This window comes from Salmo salar, chromosome ssa16, assembly GCF_905237065.1.
Source record: "Salmo salar chromosome ssa16, Ssal_v3.1, whole genome shotgun sequence".
Classification (NCBI taxonomy): Eukaryota; Metazoa; Chordata; class Actinopteri; order Salmoniformes; family Salmonidae; genus Salmo; species Salmo salar.
In genome coordinates, this window is record NC_059457.1 from 62671781 (window position 1) to 62690655 (window position 18875).

The 18875-nt window shown below is 41.6% G+C and overlaps 1 protein-coding gene across 1 annotated transcript in view; it reads left to right on the top strand.

Moving 5' to 3' along the window:
• Positions 1-363: 363 nt before the first annotated feature.
• The window catches only part of LOC106574327 (partitioning defective 3 homolog B), a 241797-nt gene continuing 223285 nt past the window's right edge, over positions 364-18875 (top strand). Inside the window, exon 1 of the mRNA XM_045696696.1 lies at positions 364-486. Coding sequence (XP_045552652.1) covers positions 364-486 — 123 coding nt within the window. The remainder of the gene's footprint in view (positions 487-18875) is intronic.

The following is an 18875-nucleotide window of genomic DNA, read 5'->3' on the forward strand; positions in this document are numbered from 1 at the left end:
GCAAACCCATCTCCCATAACTCATAATAGAATACCGTAGCTACCTTTGCGTTGAAATACTGGAATACATTAATCATCTTTCCTCAGCCGTTTTTTTTCCAAAATACATCCTACCTGAAAAGCCTCCATTGTCAGGAACTGGCTGTTATCTCCCGATCAGCAGGCAAACAAAAGGCAGTGGAGAGAATAGAGACTATAGCCCTGAGATGAGTCTGAGGCTGCCCCAAATGGCACCCTGATCCAGTCTGGCAGTGCACTATATAGGGAATAGGGTGTCATTTAGGATGCAGTCTGAGTCTGAGCCCCGGTCTGTCAGTCAGCTCCCTTGGTCCATTTCTCCATCTAACTTAGTTAACAGGCTCTAATGTGGCCCTTGGGGAGCCCTAATTTGGCCCCCGAGGGCCTCCAGATAGGGCCTGGCAACCTCTACGACTCTGTTTCCAATAAGCCTGGCCCATCTGGAGCTGAAGGGGAGCGCAGGAAGCAGGTAGCCATGACAACAACCCCCCTCACACACACACACACACACACACACACACACACACACACACACACACACACACACACACACACACACACACACACACACACACACACACACACACACACACACACACACACACACAAACACACACAAACACCCATACTCTGCTGCACCAGCAAACCAGCTGCTCATGTGTTAATTAAATGAGAGAGCGGGGATTGGGGAAAGCTGTTGACCATAGGAGGGCACTGTGCTCCTCACTTGACCCACCTTGTCTGACTTTGCACTCCAAGGGATAGTCACCGATATGAAGTTTCAGGTTAAAGTTTTTTATTAGTTGTATGGCATACACCGTCCAACAAAACGCTTACTTGCAGGTTCCTTCTTGACAATAAGAAATAATAAAAGACAAGAATAAGTTGTGTATACCTACAGTATATGGGTTCTATACTTAATTCCATGTTACACCTACTCAGATTTCACATGGACACAGAGTAGCAGTAGCATTGGCACTGTCCTGTTATGAGCCTCATCAAAAAGTGTTGTCTGTGTGTGGACGATGTAAACAGGATGGAAGCCAGCACAGATGTTCTGTAACACCAACACACTCATATAGACCAGCAGTAATACACATGTATAATACAACCTCGCAAAATGTCAGAAATAAGGTGATTTTGCCACTGCTCTACAGTGGAACATATAGGTAACGGTTATGATACTCATTTAGGATGTGTAGGAGAGACAGAAGGAGTTATAGCCTTCTGCTTTGGGGAGAGAGAAGTGTTCAAGATTAGCAGGTTTATTGCTTGTTCATCATCATTCCGCAACAGTGATTGCAAAATGTGGAGGCTGGTTGGGACATGGTTGGATTTTGTGAGGATTTTATCACACCATCCTCTCCCAGTGACTTCTTTTGCAGCCTTGGCATCTGTGATTATGTTATTTTACAAACCTTAGCATGATTCACATAGCTGCTTGCTTTATGGTCACTATACACTGATACACTGTACAATTATCTTGTATTATGTTCCATTGGGGGCCGTTTTTAATTTTGGTTAGAATCTGGTGGAGAGAGAATAGGTAGAGGTTAAAAGGAAGAGGAAGAAAACTATAGAAGAGAGGGGAGGAGATAAAGAGAGAGAAGGAAGAGATGAAGAGAGAGAGAGAGAGCGAGAGAGAAACAGACAGGCAGACAGAGGAGAGAATGAGAAAAAGAGAACAAGAGAAAGAATGAGAAACAGGGAGAGACTGCACAAACAATGGAGATACAGGAGGGGCAGAGGGATGGTGTTTTACTCTGGGTGCAGAGAGAAGGATAACAGAGAGAGAGAGAGGGCAGGTCTGCCAGGTGCTGGTCTGCTGGTCATCCCAGTGGGAGATTCAATGGGTTCATCCCAAATGGCACCCTATTCCCTATTTAGTGCACTACTTTTGACCAGGGCTCAGTTGTTTCTGTTGTTATCTCGAAAGGAAGAGATCATCTGAATTAGATAAATACCATCCAATTTCCAGATTATCTTGCCTTTCCAAAGTTTAGAATCCCTGGAACTTTTTTAACTTCTCCCTCTATTCTAAATGTGCACCAATCCAGTTTTAGACCTGGACATACAGTAGCAGCGTTTCAGCTGCTATGCTTGTTTTACATGATGTGTTAAATTGCTTAGATCATAAAAATCATTGTGCTGCCTTATTTATAGAACTTTCCAAGGCCTTCGACACTGCTGACCACATTCCCATTCAAAGGTTGACTGAAATAGGCCTGGATCAGGCTTCTTGCAAGTGGTTTGAGAATTATCTGTCAGACAGGACACAATATGTGATTTCTGATGGTGTTAAGTCTAGTTTCCTGGAATAAAGAATGGTGTACTGCAGGGCTCAGTATTGGGATCTGTTCTCTTTATTATTTATGACAAAATGTTGGTCTATCTATCTGTATGCAGTAGATACTGTTATTATATGCCATAGCCCCAACTGTAGACCCCCCACCCCCACCCCTGGTGATATCGTGTGGAATTATCGTGTGGAATTATCTATATAATGATCTACTGTACACTGAGTGCACAAAACATTAGGAACACCTAAATAATTCACGGGCAGTCATACTCAATTTCCAGCAGATTAGCAGAGAAGAAGGGTCTGGTCCACCAAATGTCTAATGTACTGTTATTAAAGATGTGCATCACACCACATCCTTGCAGACCACACTAGACCCCATACACACACACACGGCCTCAGGCGGGCAGGCGCACACACACCCACACGCAAGCACACACACACATCACACACATACACACTAAAATAATATTCTCAGTCTCCGGCATAGCTGCTGTATCACTTAGCAAAACGGTGCAATGACGTACCATGGTGCTGACAGAGGCAGGTTGACAGTTTAGACTTGGTCTGTGTCCCAAAAAGCACCCTATTGCCCATGTAGTCAAAAGTGCACTGTATAGGGAATAGGGTGCCATTTGGTTTGCATCCTTGGTCTAATGTTACACAACTCAGATTCCTAAATGGTAGCCTACATACAGTGCATTCAGAAAGTATTCAGACCCCTTCCTTTTTCTACATTTTGTTACCTTACAACCTTATTCTAAAATAGATGAAATTGTTTTTTTTAATCAATCTACACACAATACCCAATAATGACAAAGCAAAAACTGTTTTTTAGAAATGTTTGCAAATTTAGTCAAATAAAAAAACTGGAATATCACATTTACATAAGTATTCAGACCCATTACTCAGTACTTTCTGGAAGCACCTTTGGCAGCAATTATAGCCTCGAGTCTTCTTGGGTATGACGCTACAAGCTTCACACCCCTGAATTTGGGGAGTTTCTCCCATTCTTCTCTGCAGATCCTCTCAATCTCTGTCAGGTTGGATGGGGAGCGTCGCTGCACAGCTATTTTCAGGTCTCTCCAGAAATGTTAGATCAGGTTCAAGTCTGGGCTCTGGCTGGGCCACTCAAGGACATTCAGAGACTCGTCCCGAAGCCTGTGTGCTTAGGGTCAATGTCCTGTTGGAAAGTGAACCTTTGCCCCAGTCTGAGGTCCTAAGCTCTCTGGAGCAGGTTTTCATCAAGGATCTCTTTGTACTTTCCCTCGATCCTGACTAGTCTCCGAGTCCCTGCCGCTGAAAAACATCCCCTCAGCATGATGCTGCCACCACCATGCTTCACCGTAGGGCCAGGTGATGAGCGGTGCCAGGTTTCCTCCAGACGTGACGGTTGGCATTCAGGCCAAGAGTTCAATCTTTTGGCAAACTACTAACGAGTGGCTTCTGTCTGGCCACTCTTCCACAAAGACCTGATTGGTGGAGCACTGCAGAGATGGTTGTCCTTCTGCAAGGTTCTCCCATCTCCACAGAGGAACTCTGGAGCTCTGTCAGAGTGACCATCGGGTTCTTGGTCATCTCCCTGACAAAAGGCCCTTCTCCCCTGATTGCTCAGTTTGGCTAGGCGCCCAGCTCTAGGAAGAATCTTGGTGGTTCCAAACTTCTTCCATTTAAGAATGATGGAGGCCACTGTGTTCTTGGGGACCTTCAATGCTGCAGAAATGTTTTTGTATCCTTCCCCAGATCTGTGCCTCGACACAATCCTGTCTCGGAGCTCTACGGACAATTCCTTTGACCTCATGGCTTGGTTTTTGCTGTGACATGCACTGTCAACTATGGGACCTTATACAGAGAGCTGTGTGCCTTTCCAAATCATGTCCAATCAATGTAATTTACCACACGTGGACTCCAATCAAGTTGTTAGAAACATCTCAAGGATGATCAATGGAAACATGATGCACCTGACCTCAATTTCGAGTCTCATAGCAAAGGGTCTGAATACTTATGTAAATAAGGTATTTCAGTTTTTTACTTTTTATTCATTTACAAAAAAATCTAAAAACCTGTTTTTGCTTTGTCATTATGGGGTATTGTGTGTAGATTGATGAGGGGGGGAAATCATTTAATCCATTTTAGAATAAGGCTGTAATGTAACAAAATGTGGAAAAAATGAAGGGGTCTGAATCCGAATGCTCTGTATCTCTTTACTATAGAGACAAAACAAAGCAGGGTGGTCCTGGTCAATTACTGCACTTCTATAGGGAATAGGGTGCCATTTGGGATGCAGTGAAAGGTTTTCCATCTGAAAAGGTCATAGGCTAGAGATTATATGGAGCAGAAGACTGATCACATTCTAAAGGCATTTTCCATGCGATGATTGACAGGTGACGCTGACTCAAGCAGTGGACAATAGCGTGGTCATTGAACCAGGGCGTGACCTATACACTTCCTTGGAAGTAGAAGAGAGCTAGGGATAACCATTGTGAAAACCATACAAACCAAAACTTTTGTTGTTTAAAGTTGTTTTCTCAGCTGTAACCTAGTATTGACAAATTCAATTATTTCACATTTAAAATGTAGGACATCATGAAAAAGATCCATGATATGGGATTTGCTTTGATAATACACTATTGTGGTACAGTACTGTATATAAAAAAATCTCTTGCCCTGCCTCCCGAGTGGTGCAGCGGTCTAAGGCACTGCATCGCAGTGCTAGAGGTGTCACTACAGACCTGGGATCAATCCAAGGATGGGTCACAACTGGCCATGATCGGGAGTCCCATAGGGCGGCACACAATTGGCCCAGCGTTGTACGGGTTAGGGGAGGGTTTGGCCTGGGGGGCTTTACTTTGCTCATCACACTCTAGCAACTCCTTGCGGCAGGCCAGGCGCCTGCAGGCTGACCTCGGTCGTCAGTTGAACGGTGTTTCCTACAACACATTGGTGCGCCTGGCTTCCGGGTTAAGTGGGCGGGTGTTAAGAAGCCCAGTTTGGCAGATTATGTTTCGGAGGACGCATGACTTGACCTTCGCCTCCCGAGCCTGTTGGGGAGTTGCAGCGAAGAGACAAGATTGAAATTGGGAGAAAAAGGGGGTAAAATACAAAGAAATCCCAAAATGTATAAATACAAAAATCCCCTACACACACACACACACACACACACATACACCAGAGCAAGGTTTATGCCTCCTGCTCCCCAGTGAATCGCTGTCAATTATATGGAAACCGAACCCCTTTTGTTTAATAAACAATTTGTCAGTGATGTATCGAAAACCAACTCTAATTTGATTACCCATGAAACGGAGCAGTCGGCGGATGTGCATGGGACATTTTACTTTCTTTGTGAGGGTAAACAGAAATGTTATAGCCAGTGAGTGAGTGCAATGCAATATGCTGTTTGTGTGTGTGGGTCTGTGTGCACGCTGCCTGCATATGTGGAGAAGCGATCCCTAGGGGCTTGCAATTACATCTAAATGACATAATCAGTCAAGATGGATGACTGCCTCCCGTCCAGAGTGTTTTGAACTCTCAGCCGATCCAGCTCAATCACGTCTGGAGGGAAATTATGAAATGTCTAATGGTTTTCCACTGTGTTGCTCTTATTCCCTCCCCTTTTCACATAACTTTATGGTTTTTGTGAATTACTGACTCTGCTTACATATCTGAAGGAAACTGATGTAAAAATGGAATGTGTCTTTTGTCTATAGTCTAGGGCTGCGTCTCAAATGTCACCCTTATTGTGCAGAACTTTTGACCAGGGCCCATAGGGCTCTTGTCAAAAAGTAGTGTATCCTTCTATATAGGGCAGGGATGGGCAACTTTGATGGGGCTGGGGGCCACAAAAAAAAAAACACATCCATACCCACACATCTTGTCAGAGCCGGCCCTAGCCTTTTGGAGGCCCTAAGTGAAATTTTGTTTCCCCAACCTTGCGAGTAAAACCTTTTAGCGGCCCCCCTCTTGACAGCGGAATTCATTTCCTGCAATTCTACACATTTTGCTATGGGGCGTAGAGAACATGTTGTAGTTTTTAAGCAAGTTTGCTGCAAATCTACACGTTTTGCCTTGGGGAGGAGTGAAATTTAGAAATTGTTTAACTAATTCCATGCAGTTCTACTCATTTTGCCATTGGGCAGAGATTTATTAAAAAAAATGTTTCAGAGCTAATTTCCTGCAATTCTACACATTTTGCCATAGGGTGGAGAGCAATATTTTCAGTTTTTAGTATGATATATGTGTGAGAGTGATAAACAAAATCAATGGGTGCCTCCTGGTCGGTAATTCGACCATGCTTACTACAAGTTTAGATAGCTGGCCGCTAGACTAATTTAGCAATCTTAAAAAAAAATGCTGCCAGAAGATCTCTTTCACAGTAATAGTACATAGCTGTGGAGTGAACAGTGAAGAGCTGTAGTCTAAATCTGAAGGGAGCATACAGTAATAATCAACACACACAAAAATATTTATCAAGGTGTCTCTGTCATATTCTTTTCAAATCATAAAATGAGTGGTTGAGAAACCCTGCAAAAGCTATAACCATGGTTTCCTTGTAGTTTGACTTCCATCAAACAAACCTTTCAAGTTTGAATTGTTTGTGTTCCTCCTGACGCTGTGACATCATCAGAACCGCTGGTACAGTGCCACATCCACATCTCCCACGGGAGCCTCATCATTACCCACAATTCCAGGGTTGGCGAAGAGGAGATGCTCTGCCTGGTGAAGCCGCCGCTGCCTTCCTCGCTCTGTGCCAAGCTGTCTGTCACACGGGAGACCAAAACAGATGTTTCAGTTACGAAAAACAAACAAACAACAAACAACTTAAAAATAGACATCATCTGTGTTGGGAAAAACAAATCTACGTGACAATGGTTGATATTTGAGATGATATTGAGTGTGAAAGGCAAATTTCCTCTGATCTTTTGATTACTCTGGAAACTGGATGAAACACTAACGTAAGGCAGAGCTACTTTCCCAGTAGATTTTTGTATATATTTTTTGTTTCCCTATGATCCAGGCTAACCTACCTGGGCCAGTCCAATACCCTTTTCACACTACTGTGATGACACAAACCATTTTCTTTTCATATTGTCCTTTCCAGAACGTTCCAGCTGCTATGGTGGATATGTAACCAGGCCACCCCAGCTCGGCTTGGTTCGATGGTATAACAATACTGTACAGGACTGGCTTTGAGCTGTGTGTATAGCTTTCCTAGTCTCACATGGCCAGACACAAGTTCAAGTTTAATTCTAGTTCCATGTAAGTACAAACACATACATCAGGGGATGAATTCACTATAACCTAATCCAGGCATGTCGGTCAACTCTATCCTAAACCACCACCTACACCAACCTATAGCCTACAGTACGTGTAATAACCACTAGTTAGTTACCTTAGGTATTGCCTATTTTCCATCCACTGTCTGTGATCTCCGCTGGCACATAGTGTTTGAGATCAAAGCCATCTCAAAGCCCCCACAAGCACAACGGTCAAACAGTTGCCCTGCTCTCCTGCTACACAACAGCCATTAGAATGCAAACAACCACACCACAACGATCAGTGACAACACGACAGAAACAAATGACTCTGAGAAATCACCCATGGCAGAAAAATCATTCATTCCTAATGTCAGCCCCGATCTTGACAATGAGGAGGAAAATAATTTGGAAACCCTCCAGGTGACATTTGAGAGATATTTACCTTTTAAAGATCTTGACATTTCACTGTGGCTGTCTAATAATATCCTGTATATGAAAAACAGTTTGTGTGGAGTGTCTCGAGGTCCGAGGTAGCTGTTGTTGGAAGATATTGATCTTGCCTGCGGGAGTGAAAACCCCTGCCAGGATATAGACACCTGCAGAGAGACTTTCTTATGGATGATCCCTTAGCCTTGTCTAAGGGGTGGGTGTGTGTGTGTGTGTGTGTGTGTGTGCGTGTGTGTGTGCCTACCTATGGTCAGACTCAATGGACTGAGCTATTGACATGATGATTTAAAACACTTCTCTTATAAGTCAGTAACAAATAATTATACTGTCATATTTTATGATGAATAGGGCATTCTACGCATAAAATCAATGTGTGGCTTTACATACTTAACTTTATTCTACTTTCAGAGATGTAATGAAATTGTTTAGATAGATAAAAAAAAGATTTACTTTAAGCTAGTTTGAATCAATACTTCACTGCAATCTGAATGAAAGTTGCATGGTTTTCTAAAATTGCCGCCATTGATCCCTGGTTGTCATTCATTTTAACTCAATTTTAATAGATTTTTTAAAAGAGGACGGAGGAGACCACTGCCAGGGTTTCTTTGTTGGAGAAGATGTCTTATTGTTCATTGACTGTACTGCTGGGGGTAAAATTAAGAGGCTTGTCGAAATAAAAAGGCTTGCAGAAAACCCAGATCAATCATCCAAAAAACAATTAAATATGTGTTTCCATCGATTCACTAAGTGGATCCGACTGAGACAGAAATGTTGTGAGTTTGAGTGAAAAGTTCCACATCTTTAGTGAGTTTTCTGTGTGAGTGGTGATGCATTCACAGATTTTCAAATGTAGTCTGCCAACCAGGCCGTGGAAGAAAAATAAAGGTATATAGCTAGTGTTTTTAGTTGGCCACCAGTGCACTTTTGCCAATATATATTTTTATGCTTTCACCATCTTCGAACAGCTCTATTGCCTTCTCCTCATTTGCTCACATACAGTACAGGCTCACCGACACTCCAGTCTTAGGCTGCATCCCAAATGGCACCATATTCCCAGACAGACCACATATTCGCCCTGCACACCCTAATGGACAAACAAACAAAGGCAAGGTCTTCTCATGCTTTGTTGATTTCAAAAAAGCTTTTGACTCAATTTGGCCTGAGGGTCTGTTATACAAATTGATGGAAAGTGGTGTTGGGGGTAAAACATACGACATTATAAAATCATTAAATTTCATGTACACAAACAAGAAGTGTGCGGTTAAAATTGGCAAAAAACACACATTTATTTCCACAGGGCTGTGGGGTGAGAGAGGGAAGCAGCTTAAGCCCCAACATATATATATATATATATATATATATATATATATATATATATATATATCAACAAATTGGCGAGGGCACTAGAACAGTCTGCAGCACATATGACATTTGAAATGTCTTAATGTTTTGGAACTTTTGTGAGTGTAATGTTTACTGTTTATTACTTTTGTTTATTATCTTATTTCACTTGCTTTGGCGATGTAAAACATATGTTTCCCATGCCAATAAAGCGCTTAAATTGAAAGCATGGACAAGGTATTTAATACACGAAAAACACCAGTATAGAAACAATACAACGGTGCGTGAAATATACCGTACCACGGAAATTACACGGGTGCATATTACAAAATCCGGCAACAAAATACCAGCCGTCACATACAGCCCTCAACATAGAACAAACACATACGATGACATGTGGGAAACAGAGGGTTAAATAATGAACATGTAATTGGGGAATTGAAACCAGGTGTGAAAAACCCACAGACAAAACAAATGGAAAATGAAAAGTGGATCGGCGATGGTTAGAAGACCGGTGACGTCGAACACCGAGTGCCGCCCGAACAAGGAGAGGGACCAACTTCGGCGGAAGTCGTGACAGAGCGAGAACGAGAACGAGAAAGAGAGCGAGAGCGAGAGAGAGACCGTCTTTAGGTTGAGGGGGGGAGGGAGAGAGAAAAGGTCAACCAGTGAAGAACAAACACCACTGTAAATACAACCCATGTTTATGTTTATTTATTTTCCCTTTTGTATTTTAACTATTTGCACATCGTTATAACACTATATATAGCCATAATTTGAAATGTCTCTATTCCTTTGGAACGTTTTTGAGTGTAATGTTTACTATTCATTTTTAATTGTTTATTTCACTTGCTTTTTTCAATGTAAACATATGTTTCCCATGCCAATAAAGCCTTTTGAATTGATTTGAATTGAGCGAGAGAGGTCAGTGGACTGACACTGTGGCTACTCTCCAAAGACAGAGAGAAAAAAATCATCCCTCCATCTCACAAAAAAATACAAATGTAAAACACAAGACCGAGGATCTGCCTCTCACAACAGATTGGCTCAAAGAACTTAAACTGCTGTTGGTTTCAATCCCTTCTGTATCTCTCTCTCTCTCTCTTTCTCAATTCAAATGGGCTTCATTAGCATGGGAAACGTGTTTACATTGCCAAAGCAAATGAAATAAACAATAAACAAAAGTGAGAAGACACAAAACAACATCAACAAGAAACTATTCGAATTTAACAGTAAATATTGCACTTAAAACGGTTTCAAAACTCTCTTTCTCTCCCATAGGGCTCTGGTAAAAGGTTTATAGGTATTTATATAGGGCATAGGGTGCCATTTGGGATGCAAGCTTAGCCTAAATAAATGGTATCAGAGAGGTGTGTTATGGTCTGGCTGTTGCCATGGCTGTTGCCTAGGGGCGGCAGGTAGCCTTGTGGTTAGAGCGTTGGGCCAGAAATCGAAAGGTTGCTGGATCGAATCCTTGAGATGACAAGGTAAAACTCTGTTGTTTGGCCCCTGAGCAAGGCAGTTACTCATTGTAAATAAGAATTTGTTCTTAACTGACTTGCCTAGTTAAATTTAAAATATATATATTTTTTTTTAATCAGATACGGCAGTAATGTATACAGTAATCAGTGAAGGCAGTAATGTATACAGTAATCAGTGAAGGCAGTAATGTATACAGTAATCAGTGAAGGCAGTAATGTAATCAGTGAAAGCAGTAATGTATACAGTAATCAGAGACGGCAGTAATGTATACAGTAATCAGAGACGGCAGTAATGTATGCAGTAATCAGTGAAGACAGTAACGTATACAGTAATCAGTGAAGGCAGTAATGTATGCAGTAATCAGAGACGGCAGTAATGTATACAGTAATCAGTGAAGGCAGTAATGAATACAGTAATCAGTGAAAGCAGTAATGTATACAGTAATCAGAGACAGCAGTAATGTATACAGTAATCAGAGACGGCAGTAATGTATACAGTAATCAGTGAAGGCAGTAATGTATACAGTAATCATAGACGGCAGTAATGTATACAGTAATCAGAGACGGCAGTAATGTATGCAGTAATCAGTGAAGACAGTAACGTATACAGTAATCAGTGAAGGCAGTAATGTATACAGTAATCAGTGAAGGCAGTAATGTATACAGTAATCAGTGAAGGCAGTAATGTAATCAGTGAAAGCAGTAATGTATACAGTAATCAGAGACGGCAGTAATGTATACAGTAATCAGAGACGGCAGTAATGTATGCAGTAATCAGTGAAGACAGTAACGTATACAGTAATCAGTGAAGGCAGTAATGTATGCAGTAATCAGAGACGGCAGTAATGTATACAGTAATCAGTGAAGGCAGTAATGAATACAGTAATCAGTGAAAGCAGTAATGTATACAGTAATCAGAGACAGCAGTAATGTATACAGTAATCAGAGACGGCAGTAATGTATACAGTAATCAGTGAAGGCAGTAATGTATACAGTAATCATAGACGGCAGTAATGTATACAGTAATCAGAGACGGCAGTAATGTATGCAGTAATCAGTGAAGACAGTAACGTATACAGTAATCAGTGAAGGCAGTAATGTATACAGTAATCAGTGAAGGCAGTAATGTATACAGTAATCAGTGAAGGCAGTAATGTATACAGTAATCAGTGAAGGCAGTAATGTATACAGTAATCAGTGAAGGCAGTAATGTATACAGTAATCAGAGACGGCAGTAATGTATGCAGTAATCAGTGAAGACAGTAACGTATACAGTAATCAGTGAAGGCAGTAATGTATGCAGTAATCAGAGACGGCAGTAATGTATACAGTAATCAGTGAAGGCAGTAATGAATACAGTAATCAGTGAAAGCAGTAATGTATACAGTAATCAGAGACAGCAGTAATGTATACAGTAATCAGAGACGGCAGTAATGTATACAGTAATCAGTGAAGGCAGTAATGTATACAGTAATCATAGACGGCAGTAATGTATACAGTAATCAGAGACGGCAGTAATGTATGCAGTAATCAGTGAAGACAGTAACGTATACAGTAATCAGTGAAGGCAGTAATGTATGCAGTAATCAGAGACGGCAGTAATGTATCCCTGACCAGTTTGTGACCAATTACCCAGTCAGAGCATGGACGTTCACCTCCTGTGACTGGCAGGATTAGTGGCCAAGTCCCAAATTACTGTATGACAGACCACATATTCGCCCTGCACACCCTAATGGACAAACAAACAAAGGCAAGGTCTTCTCATGCTTTGTTGATTTCAAAAAAGCTTTTGACTCAATTTGGCCTGAGGGTCTGTTATACAAATTGATGGAAAGTGGTGTTGGGGGTAAAACATACGACATTATAAAATCATTAAATTTCATGTACACAAACAAGAAGTGTGCGGTTAAAATTGGCAAAAAACACACATTTATTTCCACAGGGCTGTGGGGTGAGAGAGGGAAGCAGCTTAAGCCCCAACATATATATATATATATATATATATATATATATATCAACAAATTGGCGAGGGCACTAGAACAGTCTGCAGCACATATGACATTTGAAATGTCTTAATGTTTTGGAACTTTTGTGAGTGTAATGTTTACTGTTTATTACTTTTGTTTATTATCTTATTTCACTTGCTTTGGCGATGTAAAACATATGTTTCCCATGCCAATAAAGCGCTTAAATTGAAAGCATGGACAAGGTATTTAATACACGAAAAACACCAGTATAGAAACAATACAACGGTGCGTGAAATATACCGTACCACGAAAATTACACGGGTGCATATTACAAAATCCGGCAACAAAATACCAGCCGTCACATACAGCCCTCAACATAGAACAAACACATACGATGACATGTGGGAAACAGAGGGTTAAATAATGAACATGTAATTGGGGAATTGAAACCAGGTGTGAAAAACCCACAGACAAAACAAATGGAAAATGAAAAGTGGATCGGCGATGGTTAGAAGACCGGTGACGTCGAACACCGAGTGCCGCCCGAACAAGGAGAGGGACCAACTTCGGCGGAAGTCGTGACAGAGCGAGAACGAGAACGAGAAAGAGAGCGAGAGCGAGAGAGAGACCGTCTTTAGGTTGAGGGGGAGGGAGAGAGAAAAGGTCAACCAGTGAAGAACAAACACCACTGTAAATACAACCCATGTTTATGTTTATTTATTTTCCCTTTTGTATTTTAACTATTTGCACATCGTTATAACACTATATATAGCCATAATTTGAAATGTCTCTATTCCTTTGGAACGTTTTTGAGTGTAATGTTTACTATTCATTTTTAATTGTTTATTTCACTTGCTTTTTTCAATGTAAACATATGTTTCCCATGCCAATAAAGCCTTTTGAATTGATTTGAATTGAGCGAGAGAGGTCAGTGGACTGACACTGTGGCTACTCTCCAAAGACAGAGAGAAAAAAATCATCCCTCCATCTCACAAAAAAATACAAATGTAAAACACAAGACCGAGGATCTGCCTCTCACAACAGATTGGCTCAAAGAACTTAAACTGCTGTTGGTTTCAATCCCTTCTGTATCTCTCTCTCTCTCTCTTTCTCAATTCAAATGGGCTTCATTAGCATGGGAAACGTGTTTACATTGCCAAAGCAAATGAAATAAACAATAAACAAAAGTGAGAAGACACAAAACAACATCAACAAGAAACTATTCGAATTTAACAGTAAATATTGCACTTAAAACGGTTTCAAAACTCTCTTTCTCTCCTTTTGAATTGTTCTCTGAAGTTGAGGGAGGGAGGGAGAGTATTGGGTTGAAAGGAAAAGCAGGCAGTTAGTCCCAAATGGCACCTTAATCCCTTTATAGTGCACTACTTTTGACCAGAGCCCTGGTCAAAAGTAGTGCACTATAAAGGGAATAGGGTGCCATTTGGGACGTACTGAGAGTACCTCCTCTACATTAAGAGGTCTAGTTGGTTGGAGACGTCCAGTCTAGGCCTTTGAACTTCGTGACAAGTCCAAGCTGAGGGTAGCTTATCCCTATCACTTCAAAGCCTCGAAAGGTGAGGCAATGTTATGTCAGTGTCTCCATGGTCTCGTGGAGAGCACGGCTGCATGCTCTCGGACCAAAAACCGAAAGCTAAGAAATGTCTACATATGCATTGCTTGCTCTTTTGGGTTTTAGGCTGGGTATCTGTATAGCACTTTGTGACAAATGCTGTTGTAAGATGTGCTTTATAAAATTCATTTAATTGATTGACTAGGGAATAGGGTTCCATTTGGGATGCACACCTAGAGGTGTAAAAGCTTTGGGTCACCTCATTGTGGGAAGTTTGGGTCATAGAAATCAAATATATTCAATGAATTATATTTCTATGGTCTGGGTTTTGTTTGCAATCTGAGTGCTACAGTGAGTGTTCAAAATCCTATGGTCTCATATCGTGTAAGTGGAGATATCTCCAGAAATTGCAATACATTTTTTTGGTGTGTAAGACAGGCCTTTTTGCTTTTTTTTTTACCACTGAAACACCAAGTAACTCAGTCTCTCAAGACAAAGTTACGTTTCCCCTTTGTTGGCATCTTTAACCCACCAGCCCAATAGCCTGGTTAAAGGTCCAATGTAGCTGTTTTTATCTCAATATCAAATCATTTCTGGGTAACAATTAAGTACCTTTGTTTTCAAATAAAATGGTCAAAAATAAACAAAAATAGCTTCTAATAGCAAAGAGCAATTTCTCAAGCAAGAATGTTGCAGGACTGTCTGGGAGTGGTCTGAGTGGGAAGTGGAAAACTGACAACTATCTGTAAATTGGCAGAGGGGTTTGGAACTCTCTTTCTTATTGGTCTATTAACCAATTTACTGCCTGTTTGTCACACCCTGACCATAGAGAGACATTGTTTCTCTATGGTGAAGTAGGTCAGGGCGTGACTGGGGGGTATTCTAGTTTATTATTTCTATGTTGGTGATTTGTATGATTCCCAATTAGAGGCAGCTGGTAATCGTTGTCTCTAATTGGGGATCATATTTAAGTAGTTATTTTTCCCACCTGTGTTTGTGGGGTCTTGTTCATGCGGAGTTGCCTGTGAGCATGCCATAGCTGCACGTGTTTGTTGCTCGTTATTGTTTTCGTGAGTTTCATTTAATAAAGATGTGGAACTCTACGTACGCTGCGCCTTGGTCTGAGTATGATTACAACGACGATCGTGACACTGGTGATGTCACAAGGCTGGCCAATGCTCCATCCCACCAAAATGGGCTGAAATGTCAGGCAGTATTTTCAAACAGATCTTACAATAAAAGGGCATTATCATAATTTTCAAAATGTCACAGTATTATTCCAGCCTCATAGTGTGGAAATATAATAAAACACAGGAAATCAACTTTTTGACTACACTGGTCCTTTAAACCAGAATGAATGTTGCACTCACTATTGCACCCATCACCCCAAACCCCTTGTCTGTGTTCTCACAACATTTATTCAGGATCCTAAAACTACAGAGGACCTCCACAACACCCTTGGCTGCTCCTTCTCACTGCCCAGACAACTTTTTTTTTAAATGTACACACCCCTACTCATTTTCCACATTGAGAAAGCTAAACAAGGAGATAGAGCGCAGTGAACATGACTCACAGGAACAAGCCCCCAATCTGCAGGTTTCCCTTCACACAGAATAAAAGAGAGAGAGAGAGAAAGACAGAGGACGAGAGGATGGAAACAGGGGTTCAGGAACACCCCCCACCCATCATTTCTCCCCAGCCGACCACTAGCGTGCCCTCTCCGGGCAGAGTGTGCCACCGTTCCTACCCTCCACCCCCTCTCCTCTCCCCCAGGTGTCCATGCCCCCCTCCCCCTGTCCTCTCCCCGCCTGGCCCAGAAGGAAAGTGCTGAGGTCGGGGAGGAAACGGCTGCCCCGGCTCCTCTGTTTCTTTCAGAGGAATGACACAGGCAGGCTTGCTAGAATAGGAGACTAAAGGGAGTCAAAATGAAAGAATAGGAAAGGGAATTAAAAGGAGTAAAAATGTGATAACATTTTTTGTTCATTTTTATTTAACCTTTATTTAACTAGGCAAGTCAATTTAGAACACATTCTTATTTACAATGACAGCCTAAACTATGTCTGTCATCTAGATAATCAGCATTTTTTGTCAGTGAAAGGTAGTCTTCATTTCTTCCTAACTAGCTATTTTGGGCAATTTCCTTTGCTTTATTCTTTCAAAATTATGGTCATCTTTATCCTCCTCCTTCGTTCTTTTGCTGAGGAAAAACACTTGTAGTATCGATTGAATCACAACAACTGCAGTTTCTCCAAGTGATTAAGTAAATTACAGCCCCAGCATGCGGTCAAGGTTGGGAGGCTATGGATTCATCCACAGCCCTAATTAGAGGAGCTGTGGATGAATAGCTTCAGCTTTCATCTAAACCAAATGGCTCTCTATTACCAATATATAGTGCACTACTGTTGTCCAGAGCCCTACGAGCTGGTCCTATGGACAGTGGTGTAGGGGAGTGTAAATGCATTTAAACGCCGTTTACGCACTTTTTATTTTTGCCAAGCGCTTACCCACCTTTTTTTGGAAAAAAAGCATTGAAAGTATAGGGAGTGTTACTTCTCTAATCCCGACCAGCGATCAGCGTTTACCCACATATATTTCAACCACTACATCACTGCCTAAGGGTCCTAGTCAAAAGTAGTGCACTATGAAAGTAATATGGGGCCTTTTGGGGAGCAAGCAAGCTGTGTAGACATGGGTTCAGCTCTGTAATCAACACAACGGTAAGTAGACAATACTATGCTAGTATGGTTATAGCCTACATATCAGTTGTCTTGAGAAGGGAAAATGCATACCTACAGAAACACTTAGAGAGAAAAATACAAGGTAGCCACAAATGACATAATTGTTTAGAGTAGACAATAAAATCTAAGTTTTCTAGGATTGTATTCCCTAGCACCAAGTGAAAGAAATCAGACTGAAACAGGAAGCGACTACCTAAACTTGTCCAAATGCTGATTTGAATTTTTCGTCGCAAAACACTTTTCTACTGTGTGCACTAATGAATACCAAGTTGAATGGATCAATGACAAAAAGGACCACAGAGAATGGGAAGTCATGTACTGCATGTAATGAAAAACACACCTTTGGGGGGCAGTGTTCATCCTCTATGAGAAACGAGAGGCTGTTTCCATGATGTGTTAACGGAAGCTTGGCTGCATAGCTCTGTTAACAGGTCAAAAGAAAACGTATGTCTTCCCTTTACATCAGTCAGAACTGTTCTTAAAGGCTCTGAAAAAGGTGGCAATCAATTGGGAACGTAACCGTGTGGTGAGGCAGCGTCTGGATAGGGTTAGGAAACAGATCGACAGACAGACAGGCACACACAGACAGACTGCACAAACATCCGTTTACACCTCCATGGAGGTAATCAGATATCCTCAGCTGTACGACATGACTCCGGACAAGCCCTGACTGGCTCCACTTATCCCTCCTCATCGACCAGTGTTCACCTACCTACCTACCGCCTCCACAGACACAGGGGATGTCCACTCTGCTCCAGTGAACAGTTAGCCTTACAGACCTTACCAGTTATTTGTGTGAAAGCCCATTTAACCGGGAAGACAGAGAGCTTGAAGCTCAATAGTGGATTGATGAGATAGACTTTACCCCAAGTCATGTTTCTATGAAAAGCTGCCGTGTTCATTAGTGCACAGCGTAGCGAAACATAGCTAAACGCTTTGCAACGGGTAATGAAAACAAGCGTTTACTTATTGGACAAGTTTGGGTAGTCCCTCACTGTGTCCGTTTGTTGTCTTCACTTTGGTGCCTAGTAAATACGACCCTGGTCCTCGTACAAGGCTTGTGACAGACTAACATCCTGTTCAGGGGGTGTACTTGTACATCAAGTTGCCTCAGGCACGCTACAGAAACAGGAGATAGGCTCCTGCTCTATAGGCCATTCTGGCTTGGGCAAGGCTTACCCTCGTTCAAGTCATGAACAAATATATTGACATATTTATTTACTAGTAGATTGTTTTGCTGCTGTCGCATCAATTTCAGTGGCGCATCATTCTCTGACCATCCAGTGTTTGGATCCCATTATACATAGCCTACATACAAGTCAAAGTCAGATGAATCCAAGTTGGTCTGATGAACCAATTATACAGTAATTGTTCTGGGCTAGACGAGCGATACATGATGTGAAAAGGTTGCATTGTGCCTGTCTTCTACAGATTGGGAATGATTATTGTTTTTTTGAATGGCAGTAGGGCCATTTTGATCTTTGTCTTTCTCTTTTTCTTACTTTTTTTTGCTGTCTCCAACCCCCCATCCCTCTCTCTATTGAATATAGCCATCAATGTGGGGGGTAATATAGACAGGGAACCAATCGTACTCTTATGCAATATAAGCCCAGCGTATAATACCTTTTGGAGGGGGCTATTGGGGTTAAATGATGATGTGTGATCGGTGTGGATTTGTAATTAGTGCATATTTGCATAACTTAATTGACTGTGTTTGGTTGATGGAACATCATTAGTTCTGGTACCGCCGCTGACACATG